This window comes from Carcharodon carcharias, chromosome 14, assembly GCF_017639515.1.
Source record: "Carcharodon carcharias isolate sCarCar2 chromosome 14, sCarCar2.pri, whole genome shotgun sequence".
Classification (NCBI taxonomy): Eukaryota; Metazoa; Chordata; class Chondrichthyes; order Lamniformes; family Lamnidae; genus Carcharodon; species Carcharodon carcharias.
Window position 1 is genome coordinate 121,648,425 of NC_054480.1, and position 14,166 is coordinate 121,662,590.

The window sequence follows — 14,166 nt, forward strand, 5'->3', positions numbered from 1 at the left end:
ACTACCCTCTGTGTAAAAAAGTTCTTCCTCATGTCTCCCCTACACCTTCTGCCACTTATCTTGAATCTATGTCCCTTGGTTCTAGAATTCTCTATCAAGGGAAATAATTTTATCCTGTCCACTCTATCTATTCCCCTCATAATTTTCTACACCTCAATCAAGTCTCCTCTCAGCCTTCTTTGTTATAAGGAAAATAACCCCAACCTATCCAATCTCTCCTCATAGCTACACTTTTCTAACCCTGGCAACATTCTTGTAAACCTCCTCTGCACTCTCTCCAGAGCTATTACGTCCTTCCTGTAATGTGGTGACCAGAACTGCATACAATACTCATCAGTGTTTTATACAATTCCAACATTATATCCTTACTTTTATATTCTATACCTCTGCCAGTGAAGGAGAGCTTTCCAAATGCCTTCTTTACAACCTTGTCTGCTTGAACTGCTGCTTTCAGGGACCTGTGTACTTGTACACCAAGATCTCTCACTTCATCTACCCCTCTTAGTATATTCCCATTTATTGTGTAATCCCTGTAACTGTTTGACCTCCCTAAATGTATGACCTCACACTTCTCTATGTTAAAATCCATCTGCCACTTTACCACCCACTCCACCAACCCATCTATATTAATATTACTTCTGGGCCACAGGTGTTCAATCACAGTATAAATCTCGCACTTTTGTAAATACATTTGATGTCAATGAGAATAGTTTGAAGTTTTTGAAGGCATCATGCATATTCATATATATGTTCTCTTATAGTGAGGGTGAGTCATCCTCCCACTCAGTCATCACCTCCCTTGTGAGCCTCACACTCATGTAATGTGAAGCCCACTCAAGATAGTTACTGGAACCCTCTGAGATCTCAGGGAGATGCGTCAAAACCTTTATTGGAAGTGTGAGCTAGGTGAGTTTATTGCTGGTGAGACAACATTGCGTGAGGGCTGCTCAGCAGATTGAAGGGATAACTATGGTTGTGTCTCCTCAGTGGTAGTGGCAAAGCACAAGACCTAATGAGATGATGATATCTCACTGGCCATTTCCATTTCTCATTAAGGTGACCATGACTGCATCAAGTTCTTTGATGCAGCATTAGTGCTGTTGTATTGACTTCCACTTCCCAGAGTGCACGCATACTGGGTTCACCACTGACCTTTCCACAGACCATGCCCTGGTGAATCATGAGGATTGAAGATGCAAGTGCTAATGTGGAACTTGCTGTTGATGTGACTGGTTGTAAGTCTCTTTCTGAGCAATGGCATGGCACTAAGGGACAGGAGGAATGTGGCCCTCTCCCATTGCCTGCACCTTACTCCTCCTCTAACCTTGTGGCTATCAATGTGTTTCGTGTACGTCTTCCACTTCGTGCTTCTTTGATAGCATCATCATGTGGAAGCTGATCCTCATCTCCATCTTCAGGTTTATGGCCATCCTGCTCTTCATCATCCGAGGAACTCTCAGCCTCCTCCATTTCTCCCTCTGTCAAGGGATAGCCTCTTTGAAGTGCCAGGTTGTGAAGGGCACAACAGGCCACTGCTATGCAGGAGACCCTCTCAAGAATGTACTGCAGAGCCCCACATGAGCAGTCCAAACATCGGAAGCGCATTTTCAGGATGCCAGTGGTCTGCTCGATTATGGATCGTGTGGAGCTGTGCGCTTCATTGTACCTCTACTCCAAGGCACTCTGAGGATGACTCACAGGTGTCATGCACCATCATTTCAGCAGGTACCCCTTAACCCCAAGCAGCCATCACTGTATTCGCTGAGACCCTGCGAATATGTGAGGCACATGGGAGTGACTCGGGATGTATGAGCCATGACAACTCCCAGGGTACCAGGCACAAACATGCATTATGTTCTTCCGTTAATTTCACAATAGCTGAACATTGATGGAGTGGAACCCTTTATGATTGATGAACATTAGGGGCTGATCCATGGAGCCCTCAAAGCCACATGTGTCCAGCCATTCACACCCTGAACTATAGGGAGACCTGAGATAGCTGCAAGATTATTAAATCTAGCAGCCTGGTTACCTTCATGTGAATCTCATGTAGTAATGAGTCTTACTGTGGAGGGTGCCTGTCACAACCTTTATGCATTTATGTATGGTGGGCTGCAAGATGCTGCACAGGTCTGCCGTGGATCCCTGGAATGAGCCACAGGCAAAAGAATTGAGCGCAACGGTGACCTTCAGGGCCACAGGCAAGGGATGTCCTCCCACTCCATGGGGAGTTATATCCTCTCACAGAATATGGCAGATGTGATCCACCCTATCTCTGTACAAGCACAGATGAGCACGACATTGTCTCTTGCTCATTTGCAGGTAGGAGAGCCTTCATTGGTAGACCCTTGGACAAGAAAGTTGCCTCTGTAGTACAGGTCTAACCTTCTCATCCTCTGGTTCTTGCTGGGGTTCCCCTGAACCCTCTGGTAGGGCCCCCTCACAAAGCTGCGCTCGACAAAGCCAGACCCTTCTCCTCCTCCTCCATTTCATGAGCACCATCAAGGAGGTAGTATTGAGCACAGGCTCCATTCTTGTTTGCTCCTTCTCTCAGTGGAATGATAGATATAACAGATTAATGAATTACGGAGAAAGATGGCTAAGCTCCCACTCGGTAATAGCCTCATGCTGCATTAGCACTACTAGCCTTGTCACTGATACAGCCGTGTAGCTGAGGTGCAAACTCGCAGAGCGAGGTGACCAAGATGCCAACCCTCACACTTAACATCTCAATCACACAGAGGTTAGAAAAGATTTGGAGATATTAATGACATGCACTACATTACAAAATCATTCCGCCAATCTCAGATCTGGTGTACTGATTGCACTTAATGTGCACATGAGTTATGAAGGATGCCCTTTGATCTGTTATCCATGCCAAGTGGTGAAAACACATTGATGATCTGCCATATATGCAGCACTTGTGCCTCTTTAATGGTTGCTTGCATTCCCATTTTTCACATTCCTGTTGTTAATGCTGAAATGGAGTGACTGTATTGCGAAGCCCATGACTGCTGCTGTCTCTTGTATTAGCCCTAGAAATGTCAGTGGCTCCAATGGAACCTTTTCAAGGAGACCTACCACTTTTCTCTCATCTCTGGCCATATTTCGATGCTTTGAGTGCAAGCAAGTTGAGGCTGCCCATGAAATGGGGACCCCGAGTGTAGCCCTGTCTCCTCCCACAGTGACTCCAACCATTCCCCTCCAGATTCTTTTCTAGTTTCAATTTGAGCCTCTGCCATTAAATCGACTTCACATGATGTTGATGATCAGATTTTATTCTGAGACCAGCTTTGACCCTTCCTCCCTGCCTGTCACTATGCCTCCAATCTTCCTGAAACCCCATGGTGTGCAGGTGTGGCTCCCTCCCATTATTCTCCAGCCTCCCCCAATAATCCTGGATCCAACAGTCATTGCTGTGGATATTCCAACCCTCCCACCTGAACCCATAATTGTCTATGTCCCAATGCCTACTGTGGACCTCACTCCTCCCTTCTTGAGCCTGTGCGCACGGTCTTATACAGAGGCGAACGCTCTCCCCCAGCCCCCTCAGGAAAGTTTTGCATACCCGCCTCTATATTATCTCTTCCCCCTCTATAGGCTGCAGGTGCCTCCCCTCACCTTCACCACCCCATCTGCAGGCCCAGTACCGAGCCAGACAAGACCATGGCCAATGATATTAAGAGCATGACGACACCCTACACACCAAGCTGTGCCTTATCCCAGTGGAGCAGACAGCCCTTGCCCCTCCCTGGACTGGGCATTGCCCAAAAAGCCCCAGGACTGACTTCACTCTGGCACCCTGACTACTTGGCCCCAGACCAGGGACTATGACTGTCTTTCTCTTTGTTCTCCCATTCTTTCCTGACCACTAACAATAGAGTGTGCCTCCTCCCACCACCTTTCCATGAGTCTCTGTGCAACCTGCCCCTCATGTGCAATCGTTTCCCCTCCTACACCTCCATGAGTCTTTCTACAAACCCTTCTTGTGCCAAGTTAACACAAAGCCCCCTTGTGTTCCTGAGTCTGCAGGCTTCTCCTCCAATTCATACAGTTCTGTTCCCATTTCACCCCCTACTGTGTCTACATTCCAGTCTTTCATGTTGGGATCCAGCTTCCCCACACTCAGTCTCCCCTCTTCCTGCCAGCATTTCCCCCCCACCTCCCCCAACACCTCTGCCTGTCATTGTTTCCCCCACCCCAGCCCCACCTTTGCCCCTTGTCCCCCATGCCTCTTTTCCTCTTTCCCCTCTCTCCCATCTCCTCCTTTGCCCTTGTCTCCTCTGTCTCCTTCCCTTATATTCCCCCCCCCATTCCTCCATTCCCCACTCCACCACCACCACCCCCTCTCAAGCCCTGGTCACTGTGCTGGTCTCTGTCTGGGTTCTTGCCCTGCCTGAGTCAACCAGATAACACCCTCCCAGACAATGGAGGAAGCCAGTGAGGTGAGCAAGCCTACACCCCTAGCAGTGGTGGTGTCTCACTGGCTTTAGTAAGAACCCAGAATGGGGCTGCTGCAGCTCAGCTTTGAGTGTTGCACTCACCTTGAAGTCAGGAGCAGAATGAGGGCTGACAGCTGCTTATCACTTATTTCCGAACATGTTTCAGATTGGTCTAATTTCCCACAGACGTAGATTGGGAGTGTCTATGTGATTCTGCAAGTAGCATTTTTAATGGGCATTCATGAGACAGTAATGTATGCAAGTGGCGTTCCCATTGATCAGACAGAAACCCAACCCACTCTCCACCCTCCATGAAAGTGGTGAGTGGAATCTGACAAACTGTTTCCCTAATGGCCGATTTTCAATTTTTAGCCTTGCTCCAAATTTTCCAGCTCCACCAATCACGAAACCCATCGTGAACTGGTTGGGAAAATTTTGCCCAATGTTTCAGGTGAAATGATGGAAGGTCATCCAACCTGAAACGTCAACTCTGTTTCTCTTTGCACAGATACTGCCAGACCTGCTGAGTTTTCCCAGCGTTTTCTGTTTTTATTTCAGATTTCCAACATCCACAGTATTTTGCTTTTGCAAAGGATTGATGGGTATGCAGCAGAAATGCTTGGTGCAACGATAGGCATCAGAGAGCCTGTTGTCACTGTCAATGAGTATGGAGGAGTCATAAGAAACTAAGAGTGTAAGAAATAGGAGCAGGAGTAGGCCATTTGACCCTTAGAACAAATTGCACAACTCAACAAGATTATAGCTGCTCTTTTTCCTCAACTCCACCTTCCCACACTATTCCTATGTCCCTTAATTCCTTTAGTACCCAAAAATCTGCTGACCTAGATCTTGAATATTGTGATGACCCATGTGCTTAGGGAAAGGCCCATATTTTCTTTTTGCTCATTGTCCCCTTTAAGACCAAAATGAAACTCGGGAATATTTCGCGGGGTGGTGGGGTGATTGCTTTCCTAGATTTTACATCATCAGGCTCCTAGAAATATCCATGTGACCTCAGATTGCTATGGGGATGAAATTTGAAGTACGAAGTAAATAGAATGGTAATTGCAGTGCTGTCGGGTTCCAGCCTGTCTTGTGGTAAGCAGTTCAGAACACAAAATTCATATGAGGGGGATTAGTATTATGAATAGTTTTGATCTTTTTCTTATACAAAGGTTATAGAGAGCTGGGTTATTTTCTCTAAAAAGAAATGACTGAGGGGGTGTCCTAATAGGGGTCAGGTTCTCAACCCTTCTGCAAAGACCAGAATTTCCTGGAATTGGGGATTCAAAGGGGAAATAGGGAAAAGGAGATGGGGGTATGGAAAGTAGGGAGTAAGAACAAAGGGAGAGGGTGGTAAAGATATGGAGGGTAGAGCAATGCAACTTCGAAAGCACAGAAATGGGTTATAAAGCAGATTCTATTTCTTCAGGGATGAGTGTGTGCCTCAAGCTAAAAAGATACTTCAGCCCCTGCTCCTTCTCTCCAGTTCCCAATCTCTAGTCCCTAGTTTTCGCTCCTCAAGTTATCAGTGTCCAAGTATGCCAGTCCCTGGTATCCACATCAATAAAGAGATAAGAATAGTTGTATTTAGTTTGTAACATTTCCCCTTTGGAATGCAGTCTTACTAACATATGTAAATTAAACCTTGTAACTTGAATGTCCTTCTGTACTGTTTGTCTATGATCAGCACACAATGATCACAGTGTCAGCTTGCCCTGTCTCCAGCACACTGTGCGTTTACAGTAATTTGTTTAAATTCTGAGCAAGTTCTAATATAAAGACTAGAATAGATGCCAAGCAGGTTATATCATCATAACCTTTTGTTATTTATTAACATAAATGACTAGGACATGACAACCTGTAAAAGAGCAGCTGGGACAGAAATAAAACCAAACAATTAACAGACTATGATGTGGGATGTGGATGAAGTGCCCATCTTCTATCCATTCCCACATAGTCATCATTTGCCAACACAATATTCAAACCCTCAAGGTTTAGAACGGCTGTTGAATAATGGGAGGAGGTAACTCAGGTACTGACTAAACGCATTCTTAGTGGTAAAAAGAAAGGGAATTTAAAGCTACAAGTCCCTGGATAATTAAAGATATTGAGAATAAAACAAAGCAAAAAAGGAGGTTTATGGTAAATGCCAGGTTCATAATAATAGAGAAAAAGACTTAAAATAGAAATTATGGAGGAGAGCTGAAAAGGGAATGAGGGGAAAAGGGAGAATATGAGAAAAAATTAACATTTATAAACCTACAAATAATAAAATGATAGTCAAAGGAAAGGTGGGCCCAATTAGAAATTAGAATAGAGATCTTCTTGTGAAGACTGTGGCCAGTGCTGAGGAAGTAAACAAAAACTTTGCATTTGTCTTCACTAAAGAAGAGGATGGTGCCAATGTCACAGTAAAGGAGAGGTTAGTGCAGAAATGGCAGATGAAATTTAATGCCATTTAGTGTAAAGTGACACATTCTGGGAGGAAAAAAAGGAGATGCAACATAAGCTAAATGGCTCAAAATGTTAAAGGGTGTACAGGAACAAAAACCTGGGGTGTAATTTTACACCAGCGGGATTTTACAGTCCTGCTGAAGTCCATGGAGTTTAGATGGTTCACTGCATTTTATGGCCATGTCCCTGCCACGATATGGTGATAAAATTCCAGCCCTGGAGGTGTATGTGCACATACCTTTGAAGGTCGAAGAGCAAGCTAAGGCTGTTAACGGAATCCTTGACTTTTAAATAGTGGAATACATTGCAAAATAAAGGAAGTCATGTTCAACTTTTATAAAACACTAGTTAGGACCCAGATGTAGTATTGAGTTCACACTAGAAAGGATGTTAAAGAGAGGATGCAGAGGAGAGTTACTGGAATTGTATCAGGAGTAAGGGATTTCAGTTATGCGGAATGATTGGAGAAGCTGGGATTGTTCCCTTTCGAGCAGAGAAGGTTAAGGGGATATTTAATAGAGGTGTTCAAAATCATGAAGGGTTTTGATAGTTTCTCCTTATTTACTCTGGGCTGAATTTTTAACTCGTCAGGCGGCCGCGCGCCTGACCCAACCGAGTGTAAAGCAACCTAACAGTTATACAGGCAGGCGAAAAGGCCAAGTGGCCTTTACATTTTCTTTTAAACCTCATCCACAGGCAGGATGAGGTTTCCAACAGCAAATTAAGATAAAATTAAAATTTTAAAATTTAATTAATAACTTATCCCTGCTCAGTGCACAGAGTCACATGAAGGGATATGTTTTATAACATTTTTAAGATCTTTATTTTTTATTTTGAAAATTGTTCATCTCCCTGAGTCAGCTCTGTGCCTCAGGGAGATTTTCCAGTGCGCACCTGCGTGCATGTACAAAGTTTGCGCTCCCCCTCTCTCCCCTCCTCCCCACACTGGCAGTGCTGGGCGCTGCCACTTGCGTTTCATGCTGGGTGGGCCTTAACTGACCCGACAGCATGAAATTGTGGTCCGGCCCCGATCACAGCCGGTGGTCAGCTTCCTGAATGCCCCCAACCACCCCCACCAAGTCCACACAACAAGGGCAAAATTCTGCCCTCTGTTTCCAATGGTACAAGAGGCTATAACAGAGGAACATATATTTAAGGTGATTGGCAAAAGGGCCAGAGAGGAGATGGGAAGAATTATTTTTACACAGTGAGTTGTTGTTTCTGGAATGCAATGCCTGAAAGAATGGTGGAGGCAGATTCAATAGTAAATATTCAAATGAGAATTAGATAAAACTTGAGAAGGAAAATCGCCAGGTCTATGGGAAAAGCTAGGAGAGCATGACTGATTGGATTGTTCTTTCAAAGGGCTAGCACAGGCACAATGGGCCAAATGGCTCCATGCTGGAAGATTCTATGATTAGATACCAGCCTGTAGCTCATTGCCAGGTATCTGGCATTCTACGCATAAACCCCTCCAAATCCTCTGATTTGATCCCAGCTTGCAAGTCACTCCCAGGAGGCTATATAAAAACATAGAAAGATTTACAGCACAGAAGGAGGCCATTCAGTCCATTGTGTCCACGCTGACTGAGAAAGAGCAATCCAGTCTAATCCAACCTTCCAGCTCTGGTCAATAGCCCTGTAGGTTACAGCATCTCAAGTGTACATCCAAGTGCTTTTTAAATGAATTGAGGGTTTATGCCTCTACTGCCCTTTCAGGCAGTGAGTTCCAGACCCCCACAACCCTCTGAGTGAAAAAATATTCCTTAAACTTTTACATTGAATATATTGTGACTTCTACCTCAGCATTACCGAATGGAATCAATGTGATGTTCACCACTTCCTTCAGCCTGAACCATGTTGGACAGAGTTGGTTTACCACAAAATTACGGCAGTCTGGGCAGCTCGTCTCATAGAATACGCTGATCTGCACAGGTGACAATAACCTGGTCTCGGCAGTTATAGACCTGCTCTCAACCTATGGACAACATAAGGAAAAGACTGGATGAGATTCTGCAGATTTATAAGGATGTGGGATGTATGCCACAGAGAGACAGTTTATAATCCTGGTCCCTATAATTGAATACAGGTGCCCTGATCACCAGCACGGAGGAACCAGTCCTGGGGTAGCAGTAATTTGGACAAATCTGCTACTCAGCTTATGGCAATATTTCTGACTTAATTGGTGCACAAGACATGAGCAGTTATAAACCAGCAAAGCAAAATCTACTCACAGTCCAAAGAGACAGAACAATTATCAATTCCACCAGAAGCTTCATCCTGGAAGTCTAGTCCAGACTCTGACCCTCTCTAGCATGTGACTGATATCATTACAGATAATCGTTACTGCACCAGTTACTGATAGAAACCACATTAACCCTGAAATAATTTTACTCAATGCTCCAATGTACTGAGCAATTCAGAGGAATTCCTGACCTTCAGCTCTGCACCCTAGGATTTTATGGCCCCCTGGTGTGTGTTTGGGGAGGGTGGGGGTGGGGAGTAAACTTAGGCACTGGTGCAATAGCGCCATTGCCTGCCACCTACCCACCCCTGCTACAATTTTACCAGCGTTGGTGGAGCTGTTAGGCAGCCTGCTCACCCGTGGGCTTGTTGAAGCCCTGAAGTTGCTAATTAATGGGCAGTTAAGGACCTCCTGCCACCACTGGGATTTTACCTGTGGTGCTAGAGGCTGGCGCCAAGTGCCCAGTCCAGCAGGTGAGCCTGGCCAACCAGTGGTTGAGCAGTTTGGAGGGGTACTGCATTTTTTGGCCCCTTGTGTCCACCAGAGGTCTCTCCCCAAACCTGAATTTCTCAGCCACCTGCCCTGTCCATCCCAGTACCCACTGCCCCACCAGCAGGTGCTGCCACACTGGCCCCAATGAGATAAAAACAAAAAACTGTGAATGCTGGAAACCCAAAACAAGAACAGAATTACCTGGAAAAACTCAGCAGGTCTGGCAGCATCGGCAGAGAAGAACAAAGTTGAGATACGGAAATCCTGTCAGAGAGAAGAGCAATACTTCTTCAAGGTAGGCATTTCTTGAAGAGAAGTGGCAGTCAATTAAACACAGAGATAAAAACAAAAAACTTCAGATGCTGGAAATCCAAAACAAAAACAGAATCACTGGCTCCCCTTCTTCAGGGGACTGTCTGCAGTCCCAGATGTGGCCACCACTGTCAGTGATGCTGCTGGATCAAGGGTGCTGATGGCCGATTTGATTGGCCAACAACTCTCAGGGGTAGGGCTTTCTCCCACATGGGGGCCAAAAGCCGGTAATTGGCTATGGAGTGAGTCGGGCAAGTGGATGCTGGCTTGCCCCTGCCTTTTATGACAGGAGATATAGACCCCACCTCCAGGGTAAAATTCAACCCACAGAGGAGACAGCAGCAGCTCTGGCAAAACTTGATCAATCTTCCTTAAATATGTAGATAGTGGCATAGAATTACAAAATGTTTACAGCAAAGCAGACCATTCTGCCTAACAGTGTTTATGCACCACGCAAGCCTCTTCCCACCCCTTTCATTGCATCCTATCAGAATCACTTTCTATTTCATTCTCCCTCACGTTTACCCAGTTTCCCCTCAAATGTACCTATACTGTTCATCTCAATCACTCCCTGTGGTAGATGTACCTATACTGTTCATCTCAATCACTCCCTGTGGTAGATGTACCTATACTGTTCATCTCAATCACTCCCTGTGGTAGTGAGTTCCACATTCTCCCCAATCTCTGGGTAAAGAAGTTTCTCCTGAATTCCTGATTGGATTTATTAGTGACTATCTTATATTTATGGCCCCCAAGTTTTGGACTTATATGCAGGTTCTCTATGTCTACTCTATCAAAACCTTTTCTAATTTTAAAAATCTTTATCAGGTCGCCCCTCAGACTTCTGTTCTGCTCAGTTCTGGTCACCCTTGTAAATCTTTCCGGCATCTTCTCCAATGCTTGTTTTTCCTTTTGCATAATATTGCAAATGAGGTTTAACCATATGACTAGTGACAGATGTATCACCCTTGTTGAAGAAGAGAGAATAAGATAAACCAGATTATGATACATATAGATTTTAAATTAAATTTGATGAGTTGTCTCACAAGCAGCTTGAAAATTTCAGGCTTTTGGTATAACAGAAAATACAGCACCATGGTTGAGACACAAGAACCTAATAGCTGAGACTGGGGAAGGGTTGAAATTGCGGCCCAAGAGGTCAGAGCTGGTGCATTGTTGCATTGTTTTACCAATCTTGGAGCTTCCGTTTGACAAACCCAAGAACTTCAGATGTAGTGCTATCAGTGACATCCCTTCATCTCTTTCAAGAATCTTCAATATCTATGTTGTCTTCTGGAATACCAAGAAACTGTATGACTAATTTTTGTTTTGTTCCTGTCCCCTGGCCAGGTCATTTAGGTTCCTTTGTGTTTTGACTCTGTGTCACAGCACTTTAGCTATTTTCTTCAAGGACATGATGCTCTTGAGAAGCCTGTAGTCTGACCACCACTCAGCAGCTCTAAGGCAGCGGGTAGAGTGCCTGACCTTGAGGTCTCTATATTGAAGCCCAGCATGTGCCAATGTTTCATTCTGGGGTGCATCCATGTTGTTTGCAGTTTATCAACTTATCGGAAAATTGTGTCCATTTTGGGCAGGTCAAACTCACTGCACTTAGTGAAACAAGCTGGCCATTGGAGTTTATGGAGTCATAGAGGTCTACAGCACAGAAAAAGGCCCTTCAGCCATCGAGTCTGCACCGGTCAAATAAGTGCCTAACTATTTTAATCTCATTTTCCAGCACTAGGCCCATAGCCTTGTATGCCATGGCATTTCAAGTACACATTCAAATACTTCTTAAATGTTATGAGGGTTTCTGCCTCTACCACCCTTTCAGGCAGTGAGTTCCAGATTCTCACCACCCTCTGGATGAAAAGATTCTTCCTCACATCCCCTCTAAACCTCCTGCCCCTTACCTTAAATCTATGCCCCCTGGTTATTGATCCCTCCACCAAGAGGAAAAGTTCCTTCCTGTCTACCCTATCTACGCCCCTCATAATTTTATACACCTCAATCATATCCCCCCTCAATCTCCTCTGCTCCAGGGAAAATAACCCCAGTCTATCCACTCTCTCCTCATAACTAAAACTCACCAGCCCAGGCAACAACCTGGTAAATCTCCTCTGCACCCTCTCTAGTGCAATCATATCCTTCCTATAATGTGGATTCCAGAACTGCATGCAATACTCTAACTGTGGCCTAACCAGTGTTTTATACAGTTCCAGCATAACCTTTCTGCTCTAATATGATATGCCTCGGCTAATAAAGGCAAGTATCCGATATGTCTTCTTAAGCATTTTATCTACCTGTCCGGCTACCTTTAGGGACCAGTGGATATGCACACCAAGGTCCCTCTGATGCTCGCTACTTCCCAGGGTCCTACCATTCATCATGTATTCCCGTGCCTTGTTTGTCCTGCCCACCTGCATCACCTCTCATTTATCTGGATTAAATTCCATTTGCCAGTGATCAGCCCATCCATATCCTTCTGTAATCTAAGGCTATCCTCCTCACTATTTACACCCCATCAATTTTCATGTCATCCACGAACTTACCGATCAACCCTTCTACATTCAATTCTAAATCGTTTATATGTACCACAAGGAGCAAGGGACCCAACACCGATCCCTGTGGAACCCCACTGGACACAGGCATCCTGTCACAAAAACACCCCTTGACCATCAACCCCTGCTTCCTGCCACTCAGCCAATTCTGGATCCAATTAGCCTTGGATCCTATGGGCTCTTACCTTCATTATCAGTCTCCTATGCGGGACCTTATCAAAAGCCTTGCTGAAGTCCAAGTAGACTTTGTCAAATGCATTGCCCTCATCTACACACCTGGTCACCTCTTGGAAAAATTCAATCAAATTAGTCAGACGTGACCTTCCCTTAACAAAACCATGCTGACTGTCCTTGATTAATCCCTGTCTCTCCAAGCGTAGATTAATTCTGCCCCTCAGAATTTCTTCCACTAGTTTCCCCACCACTGAAGTTAGACTGGTGGCCTGTAGTTCCCTGGTTTATCCCTTCCTACCTTCTTGAATAACTGTACCACATTGGCTGTCCTCCAGTCCTCTGGCACCTCTCCTGTGGCCAGAGAGGTATTAAAAATTATTGCCCGCACCCCTGCTATCTCCTCCCTTGCCTCACTCAACATCCTGGGATACATTTCATTCCGGCCTGGAGATTTATCTATTTTTAAGCCTGCCAAACCACTTAGAAACTCCTCCCTCTCTACGCTAATTTCTTTAATTATATCACAGTGCTTTTGCCCGATTTCCATACCCATGTCATGAACACTGACACAACGTATTCATTTAGAACCCTACCTACGTCTTCCGGCTCCACACACAAATTACCACTATGGTCCTTAATGGGCCCTACTCTTTCTCTAGTTATCCTCTTACTCTTAATATACTTGTAAAATCACTTTGGATTTTCCTTTATTTTACCTGCCAATGTTTTTTCATGCCCCTTTTTTGTTCTCCTAACTTCCTTTTTAAGTTCCCTCCTACACATCCTACACTCCCCTCAGGCTTCCGCTGTTTTGAGCCCTTGGTATCTGTCATAAGCCTCCCTTTTTCTCTTTTCAAATCCTTTATATCCCTCGACGTCCTGGGTTCCCAGGATTTTTTGGTCCCACCCTTTGTCTTTATGGAATATGTTGGCCCTGTCCTCTCCCTATTTCCTTCTTGAATGAGTCCTGCTGCTCTGACACAGATTTACCTAAAAGTAGCTGCTCGTAGTCCAATCTGGCCAAATCATATTTGATCTTATTAAAATCAGCCTTCCCACAATTTAGAACTCTGATTTTTGGCCCATCCTTGTCCTTTTCCACAACAACCTTGAATTTAACTGAGTTACGATCACTATATGCAAAGTGCTCCCCCACTTGCCCGGCTTCATTCCCTAAAATTAAGACAAGGACCGCTTCCTCTCTTGTAGGACATTCTTTGTACTGGCTGAAAAAGCTCTCCTGGATGCATTTTAAGAATTCCACTCCCTCTAAACCTATCACACTATAACTAATCCAGTTAATGTCAGGGAAGTTGAAATCCCTCACTATTATTGCCCTATTATGTTTACACTTCTCTGAAATTTGCCTACATATCTGCTCTTCTCTTTCTCTCTGACTGTTTGAGGGCCTATAGTACACTCCCAGCAATGTGATTGCTCCTGTTTTGTTTATAAGTTCTACCCATATGGCTTCATTTGAGGA

General features: G+C 44.8%; 1 protein-coding gene across 1 annotated transcript in view; it reads right to left on the reverse strand.

Annotated features, from left to right (window-relative positions):
* LOC121287604 (gamma-interferon-inducible lysosomal thiol reductase-like) overlaps positions 1-11,493 on the reverse strand; it is a 58,216-nt gene extending 46,723 nt beyond the window's left edge. The window contains exons 1-2 of the mRNA XM_041205532.1: positions 11,434-11,493; positions 8,701-8,877 (exon numbers count right to left, since the gene is read on the reverse strand). Of these exons, the coding sequence (XP_041061466.1) occupies positions 8,701-8,877; positions 11,434-11,493 (237 nt within the window). The remainder of the gene's footprint in view (positions 1-8,700; positions 8,878-11,433) is intronic.
* Between the last annotated feature and the right edge of the window lie 2,673 nt (positions 11,494-14,166).